The following is a 20955-nucleotide window of genomic DNA, read 5'->3' as shown; positions in this document are numbered from 1 at the left end:
TAATTCCAATAATAATAATAATAATATGGAATATACATTTTGTTTGTATGGTGTCTTCATCTGTTACATACATTGTGTGCCTCTGTAGTGTAGGCTATGTGTATATACACTGGCAGCACTTGTATAAATTAGTAAGAAGGGCCAGAAAAAAATCACTGCTGAAAAACAAAACACATACTTGATAGCTTTTAGAACAGTTGCCCTTTCATACTGGTCACTCTATCAAGGCTGTCTCTCTCTCTCTGTTTCTCTAGCGAAGTTAGCCACATGAAAATGTGCCAAGTTAAATCTGTCCAGGGCACTATCAGGTCTTCAAGATGTCTGGTAATATACAAAGCAACATTAATTGCTCTCTCAGATCTACACTTATTTGCCAGTCCTGGGCAATGTAGAGCAAGCCTGCTGCTACCTGTGTTCCTGGAGTTAATGGTGTCACTCCTACTCTGATAAACAAATAAAGTACAGTGGACCCTTGATTTACGAACTCAATTCGTTCGCGAGGGCTGGTTGTAAGTCAAGACTATTTTTCTCCATAAGAAATAATGGAAATGTATAATAACCCTAACCCTAATGAGCTCCGAACCTCCCACAAAGGGTTGTATAATGTGCATAATTTACCAAAACACCAATAATTTTTCTAATGTACTAACCAAAAAGTTATAAAAAGTGCCTAGCCTACCAGAAACAACAATTTCACACTGTACTCACCATTTAATTTGACATCTTTGGGCTGCAGGAAGGGAGGAGGAGAATGAAACGGAAGGTGGTTATTGTTTAGAAGGAGCCTCCTTATGCAAATCTTTTCTTTGTAAAATTGTCGAGATGGTGGATTTTGACATGCTGTACATATTAGCAAGATTGGTCACCACTCTCATATTTCCGTACAATTTCCTTCTTCGTTTTGATTGTGATCGCTGTTTCTCAAGTTAATAATGACAGTAGTCGAGCACACAGTATAAAGCTGCTCGTATTGTGAACTGCTGTAATAATACACTCCAAAGCAAGCCGGTGCTGACTCAGCCTGATGACATCATCATGTGCCGCGCCAGCCCGCTAGCTAACATCCCTTAACAATCGCTTTACCTTCGTTACCTTCTCTTCCTTCCTTAGCAATTATGCGTCTTGCTTGCCATGGTCTTAGTGAATTATATATATAGATAAATCACTGCACTGACCGTAATTACGTCCACAAACACATGTATCTGGGCTCCGACTGACGCTTACGAACGCTCTTGGCTGTTTGTTTACAATCGCACAAGCGGATACACGTGACCGCATTCGGGTCGTAACGCAAGATGTTGGTCGTAAATCAAAACAAAAATTTTGGTCGTAAATCAAGTTGTTCACATGTCAGGCCGGTCGTATATCAAGGGTCGACTGTATAACACAGCTTTTACAAACATTATTTTATCTGCTGTATGGAACTTCATGATTTATGTCACAAAGTTATAATGATACATCAAGTAGACACATTATAGCACTTGTAAAAAAGGTGAAGCTTTAACTCAGGGTCCCAGAGCTACCTAAGATCTAGTTGCTGTGACACTCTTCTTTTCTTTTTTCATTTACAAATTCTCCATTTCAGACTCATAGAATCTGAAAGTATCACCTACCCATGTAATGAGTCTGTTCATATATTATATTATATTATTATATTCCCACAAGCCTACAACACATTGCAGGCACCAAACACAATACTTTACTTTGTCCTCCTTGGCAAGTTTCATCTCCCTCCTCCCAACTCTGGTTCACCGGGTAGTCTCTGCTGGCCCCTTATATAAGTCACCCAGAAGTGTTCCAGGTGCTTGTTGCCTGACTTCCAGCTGCACTCCTGGGTGTTGCAGAAGAACCATCCATACATGCTCAGGAACAGCTGCAGTGTCCTCACACTGCACCCTTGGATCCCAACAGGGCTGTAGATAACTCCCATGAAGCCCTGCGGGAGTCTGAGTCACCATTGTAACCCCTGGAGGCTGCCATCTTGCGTCCTAGGGGAGGTAAAGAGTTGCCCATGCTTGCTTCCTTGGTCCTGTCAGTGAAAAGGTGTCCAGGCTGAACAAGGACACCAGCCGTGTGTGACTATATATATATATATATATATATATATATATATATATATATATATATATATATAAATAAATCCTGGAATGGAAAAGCAAGGCGACGATACGTGATCTTCTCGGAAGTTTTCGAAAGACATTTTAAAGACCCACGAGACAAAAAAGACTGGCCACGGAGCGTCTCGCAGGGACCGTAAACATGAGACTTGGTGCCAAAAGATTGTCCCAGGGCAGTCTTGTGGGGACATGGAACATAAGATTCTTGCAAGACACACCCTTCTTATCAAATAAGAGCATGGACAGCCAGAAAAACATTCAGTCATGTAAAGTCGTGGCACACACAGATCCTGTTCTCTCAGCAAAGAAGAAAAAGCAGCGTGGAGAAAAGAGACCCAAGGCGTGATACATATGCAGAGAAAGTTACAGAATATGAAAGCAGTAACAGTCGAAAGTATTGTAGCGTCCCAGCCAAGCTGAAGCCTTTTTTGTTTTAAGTGACTGTTAGGTCCGATCGTGGGAGGGCAGAGTGCAGCACAGAAGACTGATAGCTGGGTGCTGATTTTTTCTATACAGTATATATATACATGGATGATGCACTTTAATTAGTCTAATATACAGTAGGGCTAATTGATTCAGCACCAAGGGCTCATAGGGTTGGGACATAACACACATACACATTATTAAAATGAAAATGCAAAATGTTGTATTTTAATTAATTATAGAATGCTCTTACTCCAAGATTACTGTAATTGTTTAAATAATGTCTTCCCTTTATTTGTAATTCTTTTTATTTAGAAACTGGACTCTGAAGAAACACAGAAATATGATTTGAAAATTAGTGCTCAGAATGTTGCAGCTTTGGTTGGACGAACCTACGGTTCTGATTCCTCTGTCTCTTTAGTTATTCAAGTTGTGAAAGTACTGAAGGCACCAAAACTGTCTAAGGACTATTATGAAGTGAAAGTCAAAGAAGATGTACCAGTGGGTACTGTCATATTTAACTTTGGCCAGGATGACATTGATAAACAAAATCCAAGGTAAAGCCATACACTGCCATCTTTAACAGTAATTGATTTTTTAATGTTGATTATCCTGAAAAAGTATGATACAATGTGTGCTGCATGTTTATCTTTTAATTTCAAAGTAATTTGTGAAGAGAAAAAAACTAAACAACCAGTAATTTGGATTTTGTTCCTGTCTTTTGTATAAACAGAACAAATATGATGCACAAATCTTATTTTAATACTCATAACAAGAAATGTTAATGAAAACCTCCCATCCACACATTTTCAGACCCACTTAATGCAATTTTAGAGTCAAAAGTCATAGGGTGGTATAGTGATTAGCACTGCTATTATAGTTTCAGATGGGTTCAAGTCCTGGCCCTGGAAATGTCTGTAGTTTGCAAATGTGCCTTTTACCTGGGGTACACTATTGTTTCCTCCCCCATATCTATTATTGAAAGTTGGCTCCATGTGAGTGTAATTGCTTGTGAGAATAGGCTCTGTGATATACCAGTGCCCTGTCCTGCCTAGCACTTGATACTTCTAAGGTTGGCTCCAGGCCCAGTAGACTGGGAATTAGCCGAGAAGGTATCTAATAATTAATGAACAGTTTCACAAAAAAGATATTTGGTAGAAAAACTTTTATTTCCAATTTCAGGTTATAAAATGTTTTAAAATATAAAAAAAGGTGATAAATCTTGGAGAATTATATTATTTCATTCAACTGAGTAATTGAAGGACTCTGGATTCTTAATATTAGGGACATGTCTTTAACAAAGGTGAGTTTCAATGTTGGTATCTTAGTTTCTGTAATTACATTTGTGAAGGCACATTGCATATTTTGATATTTTAGATTTTTTATTTATTGAGATTATTGAAAATAATTCTCATGGCAATCATCAAAAATGCCTGTTTAAATTTGCATTGTTAGTCTGTATCAGCAAATTAAAATGTAGAGGTACAAAAGATGTCAAAATGAGTGTAAATATGAAGAGCATTTCCACGCAGTATGATTTGATGGCTAAGGTATTTACTTTAAGCCCTGACGTTCAATGCTAACATTCATTTTATTGTGAGACCATGGTCAATTTATATAACCTGTCTGTGCTTCAGCTTTTAAACTGTATCAAATCTCTATCATTTCAAAGTTCTTAGTTGTGCCTTTCACACAGAAAGATGCTTCATAGGATAAAATTAATTACCTGGGCCTGATATGCCAGCAGAACTTGCTTTATTAGCTATATCTTATAATCCAAAATCAAACGAAAACAACCAGAAAACATGTAGCATCATTTTTTTCCATTTGCAAGCTTGCCAGCTCATAACTTTTCTATGATGCTGGTTCAGGGTTTACATCTGGTGAATTTAAAGGATAAACTTTTAAGTCGGGCTCACTTAAGTCATTGTGTATCAAATAGGACACATTGTAAAGGATAGGGCTATTAGCACATTCCTGGGTGGTCAGGAAAGTTAAGCACAAGTACAGAGTGATCACTCTGATCCAATAAAAGAGATTAGCATTGAGCTTGCCTTCTAAGAAGACCAGCTCACCAAAATCATATCAGGAAAATGCAGTCAGCTAGATTACCACAATGTAAGAATCCTTTACTACCAGGACCAAGCACTCAATCCAATAGGGTTGTTTTGTCTTTTTTGGTACAGGCTTTCTTCTGTTTGTAGACAACTTCATGAAGGATGTTTCTCCCAACCTTATCACATTTCTGCAGTGCTTGCCCTTCATTGTGTGTGCTTGCTTACATGTATTTCCAGGTGTAATGAATGTTGTGAACATTACATCTCAACTTGCTCTATAGAGCTCCTTTTGCCTAAACTGACTGCTCATTCATTATATTAAAGTTTACTTTAATTAAGAGTTACTTTTCTTTTCAGCCAAACACCTCAAACTAACACGGAAATCACAGTTGTGGAGTTGTGCTTTTCAACACTAGTCACCTGTTTCTGTGTGAAAGTGATGTCACCCACAACACGCTCCTGGTGCATCATGGGAAACAGTGCGATGGCAACAACCATGCAACTGTCCCCAAATCGGTGCCCAAAATGGCAGTAGATAAAAATAAACTTTTCAGAGAAACCTCTGCTCACAAAACAAGTAGTACCACTGAATTCCTTGTATCTGAAAACTTACTGTAATATAGAAAATGGAATTTTATCTCCAGAAGAAGACACAAAAATAATGAATAAAATGTGGCGTCATAAAATTTAGTGGATGTGGACTATACAGTAGAACAGGACATATTAGTCTTGTAGCCAATAATTTCTTTTAGGAAGAATTTGTTTAATTTCAAAATGTTACTAAGGAAGGTGACCTTATTTCAAATTTTGCACTGCATTGCAAGTCCTATAGGTTTCCATTTCAGAAATGCTTTGGCAAGACAGTGGACATGGATTTTGTATTTTATGTCCATTGGACAAATGAGGGGCTTTCAAAGAGTGGAAGAAATTGATTTAATTGATTTTTAAGTGTGAAATACAAATAGCAAAATTGTAAACTACTATGACAAAAGCAAACATTCTGATGATATGAAACGATGATATAAAAGCACAAATATTCAAAGACATTTTTTAGCTGAAAAAATTTGATATATAATTGGGACTCTACTAGAGCAGGGTTTCCAGTTAATAACTGTCAGACATGAATATATAAATTCGTAATTATATACAGGAGTAATCGTGACATGCTGGCATAATGATTAGGGTGTAGTGCTGTCATAGACTTTGGTGACCACAGACTGGACTAAAATGGGTTGGGGGATATGTTGTAAAAGGATGGAGAGAATTTAAACTGTTATTGAATGGGAAGAACACTAATGTAAATGTATTGTTTTAGTTAGGCAAATCTCTGTCTGTCTTGCTTAATCTGCCAAACAAACATTTTAGTTTGGCAAGATACAATTTTACAGTTGCTAGCTTCCATTTTGCTAAAACTTTGCATGCTTCTACTACACAGGTATTACCTCAGTGGAAATGCTAAAAATGTGTTTTCCATTGATGAAGACACTGGAAAAATCAGAACTAATCAATTGTTAGACAAGGAGCAGGACACAGACTGCACGCTGGAAATTATGGCACAGAGCAGAGGTAATGTCAGCGTACTAAACAAAAATTCCTCACAGTGCATGTAATTATATTAATTACTAGCAAAATACCCGCGCTTCGCAGCGGTGAAGTACTGCCTTAAAATTTTTATCAAGAAGAAAATTAAACCTTTTTAAACTGAGGGAAAATATACCAATAATTATTTGTTAAGGATCTCTTTGTATACCCCATTGTGAGTTCAGCCCTCCAGTTGTAATATGAACAAGCTGTGCGCTGAGCTTACTCTTGAGCATGCAACGTACAGTTAGCCATGTAAACAGTAATCTTGTTTAAAATCTCACAGCTTGGATTGCTGCTGTCATAATCAGTTTGAGTTTCATGGTTTGTTTCAATTACGACAGTATTTGTAGGACTTGTGTTGAAGAGACATTTGGCATCTGTCAAGCGTTGTAAGCATACAACCGGTTTCATCGATAACTTCACATCCAGCTTTTGAGTTTAAACATTCATAAACATCAAAGTGTCCACTACTGAATTCGTCACCTGTGAATCTAAGATGTTTAAAAGGCATTGGCGGTTGTTGAAAGGTGTAAAATATTTGGCCATTTCGGTACACTTGAAAGCGACAACCGAACAATTCAACGGAAGCCATAAACTTACATGCAGAACCATAGGTGAAGGGCTTAAGCATTTCACTCTTCTAGTGCTCCTGTGTAGTATAATTATCTCCTGCACCGTCATCAGTCCACACCTTGAACCTGTCCCAGTCATTCAATACATAAGACACAATGCTCCTCCGGTTATCGAGAATGAGCCTGATATGGCCGTGCAATATGTAACAAAGAGAAAGGAAAAGACGGGTGCCATCTCTGGGCATGGAAACCACTCAGTAAGTGACAGTTTTTTGATCAATGGTGATCACCTCAATAGACATGTTAATGGTGGTACGGTTGGAATGATAAAGGAAATGGATACCTGAACAATTTAAAGTAAGTCTAAAATACCTACACAATAACTATAATCGTAATAAATTAACAATAATACAGCGGAGAAGCTGTGGATTAAATAAAAAGGCTGTAGTTATCAGCAGGGAGACGTGAATCCCGTGGCGAAGCAAGGAAGGGAATGTAGAGACTGGAGCAACGAATGGCCTTATACAGGCAGGCAGCCAACAACGTGGGAGGCCTTGGGATGGGGGACCTAACGCTGCCTCACACGGTGACCGAGCTGCAGGCTATGGACGTATATATGTACGTAAGTAGGATTCAGTTAGCGTTGGGTACCTGCGTACCAAATTTCTTGAAGATGGGCCCATAAGTAACAAAAACCGTTGAAAAGTTCAATATGGCGGCCAACAGTGGCATCATACCACCGAAATAAGTACGTATATTGGTTTCGGTTAGCGCAGGGAAGCCGCTTACCAAATTTTGTGAAGATGGGGCCATAAATAAGAAAGTTCAACATGGCAGACTTTGTCGACCGTTATGACCGTTATGCATAGAATTTTGAAATGAAACCTGCTAAACTTTGGTAAGTAAGCTGTAATGAATGAGCCTCCCAAATTTCAGCCTTCTACCTACACATGGAAGTTGGAGAATTAGCGACATTGGAAAGTTCAATATGGCGGCCGACAGTGGCGTCATACCACCGAAATAAGTACGTACAACAGTTTTAGTTAGCGCAGTGAATCTGCCTATAAAATTTTGTGAAGATAGGGTCAGCCTTCTACCTACACGGGAAGTTGGAGAATTAGTGACGTTGGAAAGTTCAATATGGCGGCTGACAGTGGCGTCATACCACCGAAATAAGTACGACATCGGTTTCGTTAGCGAGGAAGCCGCCTACCAAATTTTGTGAAGATGGGGCCATAAATAAGAAAGTTCAACATGGCGGACGTTGTCGACCATTATGACCGTTACGTGTAGAATTTCGAAATGAAACCTCCTTAACGTTTCTAAGTGAACTGTAAGGAATGAGCCTGCTAAATTTCAGCCTTCACCTTTACCTACACGGGAAGTTGGAGAATTAGTGATGAGTGAGTCAGTGAGTGAGTGAGTGAGTGAGTCAGTGAGTCAGTCAGTCAGTCAGTCAGTGAGGGCTTTGAATAGTGGCGTCATACCACCGAAATAAGTACGTACAACGGTTTTGGTTAGCGCAGGGTAGCTGCCTACCAAATTTCGTGAAGATGGGGTCAGCCTTCTACCTACACGGGAAGTTGGAGAATTAGTGATGTTGGAAAGTTCAATATGGCGGCTGACAGTGGCGTCATACCACTGAAATAAGTACGTACATCGGTTTTGGTTAGCGCAGGGAAGCCACCTACCAAATTTTGTGAAGATGGGGCCATAAATAAGAAAGTTCAACATGGCGGACGTCGTCGACCGTTATGACCGTTACGTGTAGAATTTCGCAATGAAACCTGCTTAACTTTTGTAAGTAAGCTGGAAGGAATACACCTGCCAAATTTCAGCCTTCTACCTACACATGGAAGTTGGAGAATTAGTGATGAGTGAGTCAGTCAGTGAGTGAGTGAGTCAGTCAGTCAGTCAGTCAGTGAGGGCTTTGCCTTTTATTAGTATAGATGTGTGGCTTGCAGCATTCAAGTGGGAATGGTCACCCCCAAATTTGAGCTGTCAATTTCTACCCACTTGTATGTTCTTAGGGGCTGGTGATAAAACATAAAAATGAAAGTGAAGTCCACCTGCATGAGACACTCACACAATGGGATTCTGCCCTGTGCCCACTGAAGTGCGACTGGATTCATTCATGTCCACACCGAGTTTGGTTCAATGTTTAACTATAATACACTGGCACCAAGTTAAAGAAAGAGGGCATCTATATGCTTGGTGAATGCAGAAGTGCAACATTTTTGATAATTGTTTTTATAATATCATAATGAGCATAATAAAGTAAAACAATATGTTCTACAAACTTTGTCATTCTTAACCTTGATGTACACTCTCCATGTTTACCCTGTATGCTTAAAAATTAAGAGCTATCCCCCTTTATAATACTGTGTGTTGCTTTAGTGCAGATTAGGTGGGGAAGAATGCCTGCAGTAGAATTATTATTATTAATCTTGACGTGTATGTCCAACTCAAATCAATTTACCTTATATTAAGAACCCATACTCTCTAGCACTTAAAAATGTGCCCAACAAAGCACCAAACATGCCAACCACAAGTGGAAGTTGCAATGTATGAATGAATTTATAAATCCATCCATTTTCTAACTTACATATGCAGTTCAGAGTTGATGGAAACCACAGCAGAGGGATTTAATTTTATTTGAAAACTAATGCTATAAACAGGCAGTGCAGAATAAGACAGGAAAAGGGAGCCTGGCATCCACTGTCAGTGACATAAAAAGTACTTGTGCTTGTTTGCTCATGTAGAATTTCATTGTATCCAGGTCAGATGTACAGTATTTAATGATCACAGAGAGGCCAGTGAAATCATATTAGTTATCCCAGACCTGATATAATAATTTGCCATTGTATAGCCTGTCAGTGTTCAAAGACCTTCTGCCTCCTGATTCGCACAAAAAACAGTTAAGCTGGATGTGAGTCAGTGCTATGAATCCAGCAACAGTCCACACACCCACACATCCTTCAGCACTTTACAATTGTGAATAAAGAATAAATTCACCTAAGATCTGCTTCACATCTAGAAGACCCTTTGCCTTCTTAGATCACTGGATATCCTCGGCGATCACGACCAATGAAAAGTCAGCCTTATTCCCATGGCACCAATTAATTACACCAACACAGGTCATAACCTCATGACTCATATACCTTCTTCAGTTTTACACAAAGTTTGCCTTGGGAATGACGAGCTCACAAACAAAGAAAATGAGATTTGCTCTCCCGCTGCTGCAGGAAATAGAGTAGATGTGTGCATTTTATTTGAGGGCCTTTTCACAACTTCCAATAAGATGCTACAGGAGATGAAAGTGGAAGAAATCTCATGGAAATCAATTCTTGTTAAGAGTAACTGCTGAGTGTAAGGAAGATGCAAATGCCCAAATTTGGTGCATATGACAGCATGAAAGATGCTTACTCACACCTTTCAAGTAGGTGATGCAGTGGATAATAGTAGTGTCTGACACCTCCTGGGACCTCGATTCAATTCCTACCATGAAGCTGTCTGTTTTGTCCACCTACAATGCTGTCTTTTGTTCATCCTACAGTTTTCTATGTTAATCCGTTTTTCTAATTTGGATGGGCATGAAAATGCAGGAGCAAGCGGGAGGGTTGTTTCCAGTTTAAAGCTTCTAACAGAGTAAGTGGATTCAGAATAAAAGCAGATGTTGTACCATAATGAAGTGTGAAAGGTCAACAGCAAAATCATTTTTTGATGCTGAATATGAGAAACAAATGTTGAATGCATGAGTATTCAAACATGATCTGAAGCTGAATTATGTGCTAGTCTTAAAAGTGTTAATCTGAAATTGCCGAACAATATCTAGCCATCCATGGAAAATCAGGGTGAAGTGGAAAGAACTGGGTAATGTCCAGGCAGTGGTCTGGCCTGGGCCCTCATTTATAAAACTTGCATACACACAAAAAGAGCCTTGAAATGTATGTACGCAACATTCTGCACAAACGTTGGGATTTATAAAAGAAAAGTTGTCAAGAGAACATGTAGATGTTTAAGTCAGCCCTGGCCCATCTGTATGCAGCATTTTGGAGAAATTGGGAAATGAAGACATAATTAATTAAGCTGGGAAATGCAGCCAAAATAGCTAAATGATGACTTGTATGAATAATAACTGAGGAGGAGGAGGTTAGGAGCATGCGCTGATACAGCACATTGCCGCACCCACCACATGACAAGTCAACTCAGGATCCCAGATTAGGACCCAAGTGCAGCCATGCAATGGGTGACACCTCAGCCCCACACTATTTCAGATGGAGTGGAACCAGTGGGAGGTTTATTATGGTGGCTGGAGTGCCAATTCTACCACCATCCCCCAGTTTTTTCCCTGCAGGTTTGGGGGCCAACTTGCAGGGCTGGATGTAGATTAACGTCATACCCAGGACAAAGCAATTGCCGGTTAAGGGCCTTGCTCAGGGGCCCAATGGAGTAGAGGCACCTTGGGCGTTTATGGGATTTAAACCAGCAACTTTCTGATTACCAGTGCAGATCCCTACCTCAGAGCCACTACTCCACCCATATAATAACTGAGCTGCTATTATGATGTGTGTTGTGATGACAAACATATTACACGTCAAAAATTATGACTGTGATGTACATGTATTTTATTTAAGAGGGCCAGTGCTACATACTTGCACTGAAGACATTTTTTGTTTTTTGTCAGCTTCTATTGGCTACCTGTTTCCACTTCTCAGGGCAGGTCAGAAGTACAGTATCTCAGCTAAGCTTCACTCCTTAAAGCCCATTTTACTGAAGCCATTAACCGACCAGCAAGGTGCTACATTGAGTTCTCGTATGGTGTGGGTGCTCATACATAAAATATAACATGTTTTGCTAACATAAAAACACAATTTGCAGCCGTGTCCATAATGGGAACACTTTACTGCACTCATATTGCAATAAGAGCACCAACCAATAATGAAACTGCTTTTGCAAACCGTAAGCAGTTACATTCCATTAACACTAGAATCCCTAAAGCCTACAAAAAAGCTTGTATTCACGGCCCACCTTAAATCCCTTCGCACCTTTCCATCAGCATCTTTTGTTTTGTAAAAGTGTCAATCAGCACAAGCAGCAAGCAGCCTGCTGCCCCTTCCCCAACCTTGATGGAGCTCAGCTTATGGGCAGTATCTTCTCCCAGCTCAAGCCAAGACTCCTTATCTGCATGTAAGATCTGGAGTTGTACAGAGTAAATAATACAGTAATCCCTCCTCGATCTCAGGGGTTGCGTTCCAGACCCCCCGCGATATGCGAAAATCCGTGAAGTAGAAACCATATGTTTGTATGGTTATTTTTATATATTTTAAGCCCTTATAAACTCTCCCACCCTGTTAACATTATTAGAGCCCTCTAGACATGAAATAACACCCTTTAGTCAAACGTTTAAACTGTGCTCCATTACAAGACAGAGATGACAGTTCTTTCTCACAATTAAAAGAATGCAAACATATCTTATCTTTAAAGGAGCGCTGTCCCGGGAGCAGATAATGTCAGAGAGAGCGCTCGCTAAGAAAAGCAAACAATCAAAAAATCAATACGTGCTTTTAAGTATACAGAAGCACCGATAAAGCAGCATTTTGTAGAGGAGCGTCCGTGTCCTCTGTGCAAACAGCCCCTCTGCTCACACCCTCTCCGTCAGGCAGAGAGAGTGAGAAAGATAGAGAGAAGCAAACAATCAAGCACCGCGCGGGAAGCATATCTTGTATCATTGAGGAGTTTTAGTTAATATGTAATACATGCTCTGATTGGGTAGCTTCTAAGCCATCCGCCAATAGCGTCCCTTGTATGAAATCAACTGGGCAAATAAACTGAGGAAGCATGTACCATAAATTAAAAGACCCATTGTCCACAGAAAGTGGCGAACCAGCGAAAAATCTGTGATATATATTTAGATGTGCTTACATTTAAAATCCGCGATAGAGTGAAGCCGCAAAAGTCGAAGCGCGATATAGCGAGGGATTACTGTATAGTATATCATTATTTGGAATGCATGCATTTCATGTGTGTTCCATGTCTACAAAGATCGGGGTAAGTGTAGAATAAAAGGAAATGCGAGAAATGCAAGAAAGACCGAACACATACCTAAAGCAGAAACTTTTATCATGTTATACTAATAATGATGTGAATGAGTTAAAAGCTCAAGCTCAAATGTCAATCGACAGTGAGTTTACATGTGTTCTTGAATGGTGCAGAGGTAAGAACCATGGTCTTATAACCTGAAGGTACTGGGTTCAAGACTGGTTGTTTTGAGCAGTGAGCTGCTATTATCATTATTTTTCTACAATGTAATAAAAACATACATTTGATTTGAGTCTGTAACACCCGGTGTAAATTTTGGCTACTTGTAAAAGTTAGTGCTTGTTTTTTTATTATTCAGTTTTATTCTCCCAGTGATGTTCACGTGGTACAATGAGCTTGCCTCTTCCTCTCTGAGTTGATGACATTTACCTCCATTCTTTTTACAAGAGCAGCACTGTGGCTCATGACTGCTGAGAACTATTTATTGTACCGGCAATCAAAGATACAATGTCCCGTGACTGCTATCAGACTGGACAAAGGCAGGACAATAGCAACAGACAGCTTCTTCACAGTGTTTTGGCTGGCTAATAGACTGCTCTGCACCACAACACAACTCTGCTTGGCACCATAAGTAAAATGGGACTTCCACCTGCAGCTAAAGTCACTTCAGTACACGAGCAATTCAGCACACTAGTGTTTAGATCTGACAGCACTGTGCTGATGATGTATGCACCCAAATTTTACACCAGCTGTTACAGACTGAAATCAAAGGCTTCTTCTTTTTGGGTGCATACACTGTTCTTTGGTTATATTCTTGAATAAAAGTGCACCTGTTTATTAGATATTTCAACTAAAGTCTTCACACATTATACACTTCAAGTCATTATTAGTATAACATGATAAAAGTTTCTGCTTTAGGTATGTGTTCAGCATATCTTTCATGTCTCACAGTTCCTTTCATCCTACAGTTACCAAGATCTTTGTAGACACGGAACATGCATGAAATGCATGTATTCCAAATAACGATATACTGTATTATTTACTATATACAAATCCAAGCACCTCACACTGAGATAAGGAGCCTTGAGCTGGGAGAACTTTTTGCCCGAGTTCAGCTCAGTCAAGGCGGCAATGGGATAGTGGGCTGTTTGTGCTTATCAACACATTTACAAAACAAAAGGTGCTGATGGACAGGTGTGAAGGGATTTAAGGTGGGCCGGGATTCTACGTTTTTTTGTAGGCTTCAGGAATTCTAGTGTTAATGAACAAGTCATCCAAGATGTGACTGACAAACACTGTGGCTCCGTGGCCTGGGTCAACCCATGATTCATTTGTTTTGAGGCAAAGTAGCTTTGATAGACATGATGGTGCTGTATATGGTAGCTGGCTTGTTGGTATGGTACCTGGGTAAACCCTCATTATTTCATATGTCCTGTACTTTTCATTGTAACAGCAATGATGTCATTACAGGTGCCAGGTGATAGTGCTTACCCACATAGACGGTGGTGTCATACTTCTTTCCTGGACCCCCAGAGTGCTGCAAATGATTTTGTGCTCTGAGTTGCTAACTGCAACTAGGTATTCTTGAATGAATTTGGTGGGGTCTTGACACATCAGAAGGATGGTCGCTCTACCAGTCAATGAAGTTCTGCAGCATCGTGACAGCATATGTATGAGGCTGATCTGCATGATGTATATACAGTATAGGTGTTTCTGGGTTGTGTCTGTGGTGCATTCATGTTTGCATATTTACAAGGTTATTATGAAATTGTATCTACTTATTTTATGTCTTAAGTGGTTTGTCATCTTATTACACATGAATACATGGCATGTCTAATGATCAAAATGCTTGACTGAACTGCCTTCAAACTATCTGAGTTTTGGTGTTTCCAACAGAAAATTCCTCCTTGTCGGCTACTGCAATACTGAAGATTATCTTGGTAGACGTAAATGATAACCCCCCCACTCTGATGGGAGACTACTCAGACCAGTACTTGTGTACACCACAAAGAGAAGGCCAGGCTATCCTCCTTAAAGCATCAGATCGAGATGAACACAATGGAAACTTGCAATTTTCACTTGTAAATGATCCAAATATAGTTCGCAACTGGAGGTTGGAGCGCGTCAATGGTAAGTTGGAGAAGAAAATGAGAGGATTGTGTTGAGGGGAGAAAAGTAATCTTCAGTAGATATATTTATTTATGTGCACTTCAGAAAACAAATCATAAAATATTTAAAGACATTCATTATTAACCCATTTCTTTTAGATCAGCAGACATTATATATATAGAATGAATTTTCTTTATTTACTAATAAAATCTCCACTGTGATAACTTGATGAGAGGATGCTCTACCCGATATTTACTCTTGTCTTGTATTCACAGCACATGGATTGGCTTCATTTCACCCTATGCTGGAAAAAAGATTTCTTAAAATGGATTGATGGATAATTCACACATTCTGTTCACCCAAACCACTTATCCCATACATGCATTTCAAAGTAATCTTATGGGTTCAAATGCTATAAACATGACATAATGACAACAAATGTAGTTGCCTTTTATGATATTTCTATTTGAAAAGGTTGGCATGTAGCTGATAGCACACATACAACAAGGATAAATGTAAAATGTTAACATAATCATAAAGCCAAATGAACACACACTATTTATTTTAACCCAACAAGTTTGGATATACATGAACATTATTATAAAGGTAATGGCTAATGACTTAGTGCCCACTTTTGAAAACCACTTAATACTTCTTTCCGATTTCCCATAGTTCTATTTTCTCCCCCTGTCTTGCCAGGTCTGTCACTTGACCTCCAATCAAAGAGCCTTTGCCCCTGACTTTAAACATTTTCATTTATGGTAAATAGCCAAATACAAAGGTTAGGGTTTTTATCAGATGGCTAGAGGCTCATAATCAAACACCTAAACCACTGTTTACATTTAAAAGATCAGGCATCCAGTTTCCTGCCTTAACCGCTGATGAAGAGACCCCTTATTTATTAGTCCTGAGTGTTCATGATCTCCCCAGCTGGAAAGTCAAATTCTTATTATTACCCTCCTGGTTTCATTTTTGTCATTGTTACCTTTTGTGCTGACAAGCGTAAAATATAAAATGTAATTTTATTATTTTATAATGGATAATTGTCTAAATATATTTTCCTTTTGAGGTAGAATGGTGGGCCAGAGTGTAACATACTCATTTTATACAATGTAAATATATGAACTGCGTAATCTTCTACACTAAAAGCAGCTTATTTTACAGAGCAAAAAAAGAAAAGAACAGCTCTTCACTTATGTCTGTAATTATTGCTAGAGTGGCAATCTAACACGTCACCAGACTTACTTCTGTCATCGAGGTGTCTGCAGATTGATATTGATTTCTCAAGAGGTTTTTTGTGATCTTTCCTCAAGGTTGCAATAAAGAGGAAGCGGTGTTCAGCTGGAATGTATAATTACATTTTTTTTTATTATTGCAACGTCATCATCGAGTCATATGCACTAATTGTAAATGAGATTGGTCGTTTGCGATTCTTGACCGAATGATGGGTGCTTAATTTCTCTTGAGTAAGGACCCTTTCAGCTAACTGCGCATCTGTGCTCATTTGTGTCATTGTGCTCCTAAATTAGCCTGAGATGACAGCTCAAATGACGATAAGGAAATAAATCTTTGAATAATTTATTCTTTTCAAACTATATTATAAGGGAATTAATCCCATAACTAATGTGATTAAAATGCTCAACATTACATTTATTTGAAGAAAATGATATATACGTTATTTTCTTCCCATAACTTTAAATTGACCCCATGTCAGTGCGGACTTGTGTGTGAGTGGGCATTGCAACATGCTGGTGTTTGTTCCTACCATACACCTGATTCTTCTTATTCCAGCACCCTCTGACCTTGAACTGAATTAGGTAGATTTAAGAATGTTAGATTTTTTTTAACAAAAAAATACTGTAAACCTATCTTTAAGGATGAGTTTTACTCAGTTGATGTTTCATCTGCTAGGTTAAAATGAATCCATATTCTTACTATTGAGTTTCATAAAGGCTACGGCAAATAGGTTCACTACCTTGGTGGAGTGGATTAGTTCTACCCATGTTCATCTTTATTTTCTTCAGGTGTTGTGCTTTCCTACCACATCGCACAGAAATGCAGGTTATATTAAGTGATGATTGCAAATAGGCCTGAAGTGAGTAAGTGTACCCTTAGACAGACAGGATGCCCATGTGGGCTTCTATTCAACACTGTTAAGACAGGTTTCTCTGATCCTATAATATCAAAGCTACTTCAGCAAATAGATGGGCAGCAATACCTAACACAACCTAACTGTATTAAATATACAAATCCAGTATACTGCATATATATATAAATACTTAGAATATGTCAATACAAACTCTGGCATTGTAACTGGAGGTTTTAGATTGGCTGACACCACTGACATACTCAAATAAGAGTTAAATTTGAGCACATGCACACTTTATTTACAATTCCATTGGTGTAATGACAGTCATATTTCATAACAAAGTCAAGTTTACAAATTCGATTTGAGCACTGATTACTTTGTTTATTAGATTTGACCAGTCAGTTCTGAGCAGGGATCCTCAGTTGCTTAAAGCACTAACAATAACTTCAGTTCAAATTACTTTAATTTCATATAGTTTCATGATGGTTCACCAACAAAAGCGCGATATACATATGCGCCCCGACAAAACTGCGACGGACAAATGAGCGCTGACAAACCCGCTAACTGGTTTTCGACAAATGCACGCCGACAAAATCGCGAGAGAGGCCAAGAGAATGGGACGCGCACGTGCGCATTATGTACACATTATGTGCTAGGTTATAACTGTTATAACTGCTGATGGCATGCAGCGAACAAATAATTCAGTCGAGGGTTGGCATAACGCATCGTATACAAAGCGGAATTACCAGCAGTCAGGCAGCCAGCAAGTCTAAATACGCTCAACTATCAAGACGTCTTGCTGCAATTCTTCCTACATATGCAGGGCGTGATCTTAAGGATTATCTGCGTGCCGTGCTGATGGCATGCCACGTCTCATAATATTGATTTCTAAAATAAACATTATTATATATACTTTAAACTAGTAATTCATATTTGATGAAACTTTCGCGATTTTGTCGTGGCAATTTTGTCTGCGTGATTTTCTCATCGTGATTTTGACGGCGCGTTTTAATCGGCGCTATTTTGTTGGCGCTCATATGTCTATCGCGCAAATGTCGGGTCACATTCATGATAAGAATTAGAATAAATTTTACATACCTGTTAGAGTTCATGTTTCAATTGACATTATACTTGGTATAATACTGTAACATTATATTCCACTAAAAGCAGCATGGGTAATAACTATGAAATTATATCAGTTTGATTGTGAAACTGCTGTATATTCAAATACTAAATAACCTACTGGCTCTTGTGGGAAATGACACTCACTCTTTAGAGAGGAGCACTTTCAGCAATAGGCTGAAGATCCAAGTGCACAGCCACAGAGAACACCAAATGCTGGCAATTTCTACCAGCACCCATTACAAGGTCTTAATCCTCCTTTTGCCTGTGCGGGTGTGAGGTTGATCTTTTACTCTCTTAAATGTTGAGCTTTTCCTCAGTCTTTTTTTATCCTGGAGTGTTTCCTCTCATGTGACTACTGTTGTAACGTTTGTACTTTCTATTTATTCATTTGCATTTTTAAAACTGATGTTACATTTTTCAGTAGTGAATCAGTCAATCAATCAATCAATCAATCTATCTATCTATCTATCTATCTATCTATCTATCTATCTATTATGGAGGTTCCAAATTATCTTTGGTACTGCATAATTCACTTCAATGAAAATCATTTGTTATACGTAAACGTTTATGCCAATTAGGCTAAGAGGCAGTCCATTCTATTTTTTTATGGCCTTGATTGTTGAATGTGAAGGTTAAAGTTACATAATTTTGTGTCAGTTAAATGAAAAAAGTACAAATATAAATAAAAGCAATGTGACCATCACTACAAATATAAACCCCCTTGCATTCCAATGATGCTATCAACCCAAAGTTTGAGGAGGAGATGCTATAGAAGGCTGCTGTAAGTGATTGCATGTACAGATGATGCGTGGTCCATAAAAACATTCATGTTGATTTCAAAATGTTTAAAGGGAATGCTCCCCTGTAGACACCTAACATCAGAGAGCGCCATATTGAGAGTGTCAACAGCCAGGGCAGTAGCTGTGCTAGAGCCAGCGCTGCTATTGCTAGAAACATTATGACCTGAACAAGTCCAGGGATTAGGTTTGTAAACAGGTCCACTACTTCAACTGAGGTTATCTAAAGAACAGGGATAATTTTCTTGTACTTCTATTTTTCGTATTGTCTTTATACTGTAATACCAAACATCAGTTTTCCATTTTCCAATCTTGTAATTATAGAAAATATGTGTAATCCCAGTTTATTTAGTTTCTTCTTATAGTTCAGCCCCAGGTTGATCTTGTCAGTATTTAAATTTCAGGGTTTTTTTTTTGACTTAGAGCATCTGCAATAAGTTTCTCTTTTCAGCATTAGGAATCCTAATTTTGGACATTTCGGCTGATGATAGTGTTTGATGTTGTAAGAGGATTATTTATACAATAATAAATGTTTTTTGGTAAATGTAATTTTTTAATGCAATCAAATGTAAAATACTTGATTTTTAATGTATCTATGTGTATTCCATCAAGTTTAATCTTTGAATATACCTATTTGGGTTAAACCATAAACCAATTGCTGTATATTACTTGTATAACAGATTTAAATTAACAGTGCAGTGCTGCTACCCACTCATTACTTTACATTAGCCTCTGGGGTCATCAGAATATTTCTGCAGCTTAGCGGGTTAAAGCTTTCGCTTTTCTACGGCTTGCTTGGATGGCTTAAAAAGACATTGTAGGTTTCATTCATTTTGTTAGGCATTGTGCAAACCTCCTGACACTGCGTCTCTAAGTGTTTACTCGATATGTGATTTGTATAGCTGTGGTATAACAGCTCAGTATTTAGCTTCCACCATTATAGAGTCTTAGCTTTGAACCCCAGCCTAGGCATTCTCTGTGTTTGTAAATTCTCTATGTCTCTCTATAGGCTTTTCTTTAGTCACTGTACTTTCTCTGAACATCCCAAAGGCATACAAAGGAGATGAACTGGCAGCTCTTAATTTGTGCAGAATGAATGAGTATGGGTATTTTTGTGAATATGAGATGCACTGGCCGCCCAGCACCCTGCTAATGATTTTCGTTTGCCTCAGCCTCAGTTTCCTTGGAACAGTCTCTGGTCTTTGTGACCCATAAATGGGTAAAGAGGGTTAGAAATGGAATGAACGAAAAGCATTTACATAACTGCTACACACAAATCTGTCGTAATAAAAAGCAGTATAGTCTGGCTCGCTGTTGAATCACATCATAAATATGTTTATTTCACACAATTAAAGAACAAGAAAGTTGAGCCCCAGCTGTTTTGAACTATAAAGAGATTGATCAACTGACTAACTGAAAGCACTCTTTGGCCCACGCACATTCATAGGCAATTTATGAGCATAAGTAATGTCTTTAAAATGAGGCCATTCAACTGTGTTCTCTTTGCCCAGTATTTCCAATGCTCTCATCCAATTTGTTAGATGTATGGCGATCCACCACTAAAATGTACAATAGGGAAATGTCCAGGGATAACCTCTGGATGTCCTTAATTACATTTTTAGTTATATAACATGAAGCCTAAGAGCTCAGCTTGTGCTATATTAACAGTTTTAGATTCTTTGTCATTTATAAGGAAGCTTCTTAGCGTATTCCATTTCCAAAGATTTGTTACTTTGTCTTGTGTCAATTCTGTTTCTGGTTACACCTTTTTTTCTCTCCCCCAGTGGCTCAAACCATAATTGTAAATATAGAGAGTGACAACAGCTGAGAAAGATAAGAGAAAATCATCTTCCACCATGAATACTAGAACTAGAGAAGTGATGAGAAGTAGGAGTTCAGTAAGGAGAATTAGACAAACAGCAAGCATCTCCACACTTCAGTGACTTTTCCCATTCTGTGAAATAAAGGCCATGATTGTAATGTATGCTTATAACTCAAAGCTGATAATCTATAGCTAATCAGATTTAAAGACAGCTATAC

The 20955-nt window shown here is 38.6% G+C and overlaps 1 protein-coding gene across 1 annotated transcript in view; it reads left to right on the top strand.

The window, feature by feature from the left end:
- Positions 1-20955, top strand: part of cdh16 (cadherin 16, KSP-cadherin) — a 168172-nt gene that overhangs the window by 137698 nt on the left and 9519 nt on the right. Inside the window, exons 13-15 of the mRNA XM_039763246.1 lie at positions 2856-3097; positions 6033-6163; positions 14692-14925. Coding sequence (XP_039619180.1) covers positions 2856-3097; positions 6033-6163; positions 14692-14925 — 607 coding nt within the window. The remainder of the gene's footprint in view (positions 1-2855; positions 3098-6032; positions 6164-14691; positions 14926-20955) is intronic.

The sequence above is a fragment of the Polypterus senegalus genome, chromosome 9 (assembly GCF_016835505.1).
Source record: "Polypterus senegalus isolate Bchr_013 chromosome 9, ASM1683550v1, whole genome shotgun sequence".
NCBI classification, from domain to species: Eukaryota; Metazoa; Chordata; class Cladistia; order Polypteriformes; family Polypteridae; genus Polypterus; species Polypterus senegalus.
This window is presented reverse-complemented; position numbering and strand designations above follow the sequence as displayed.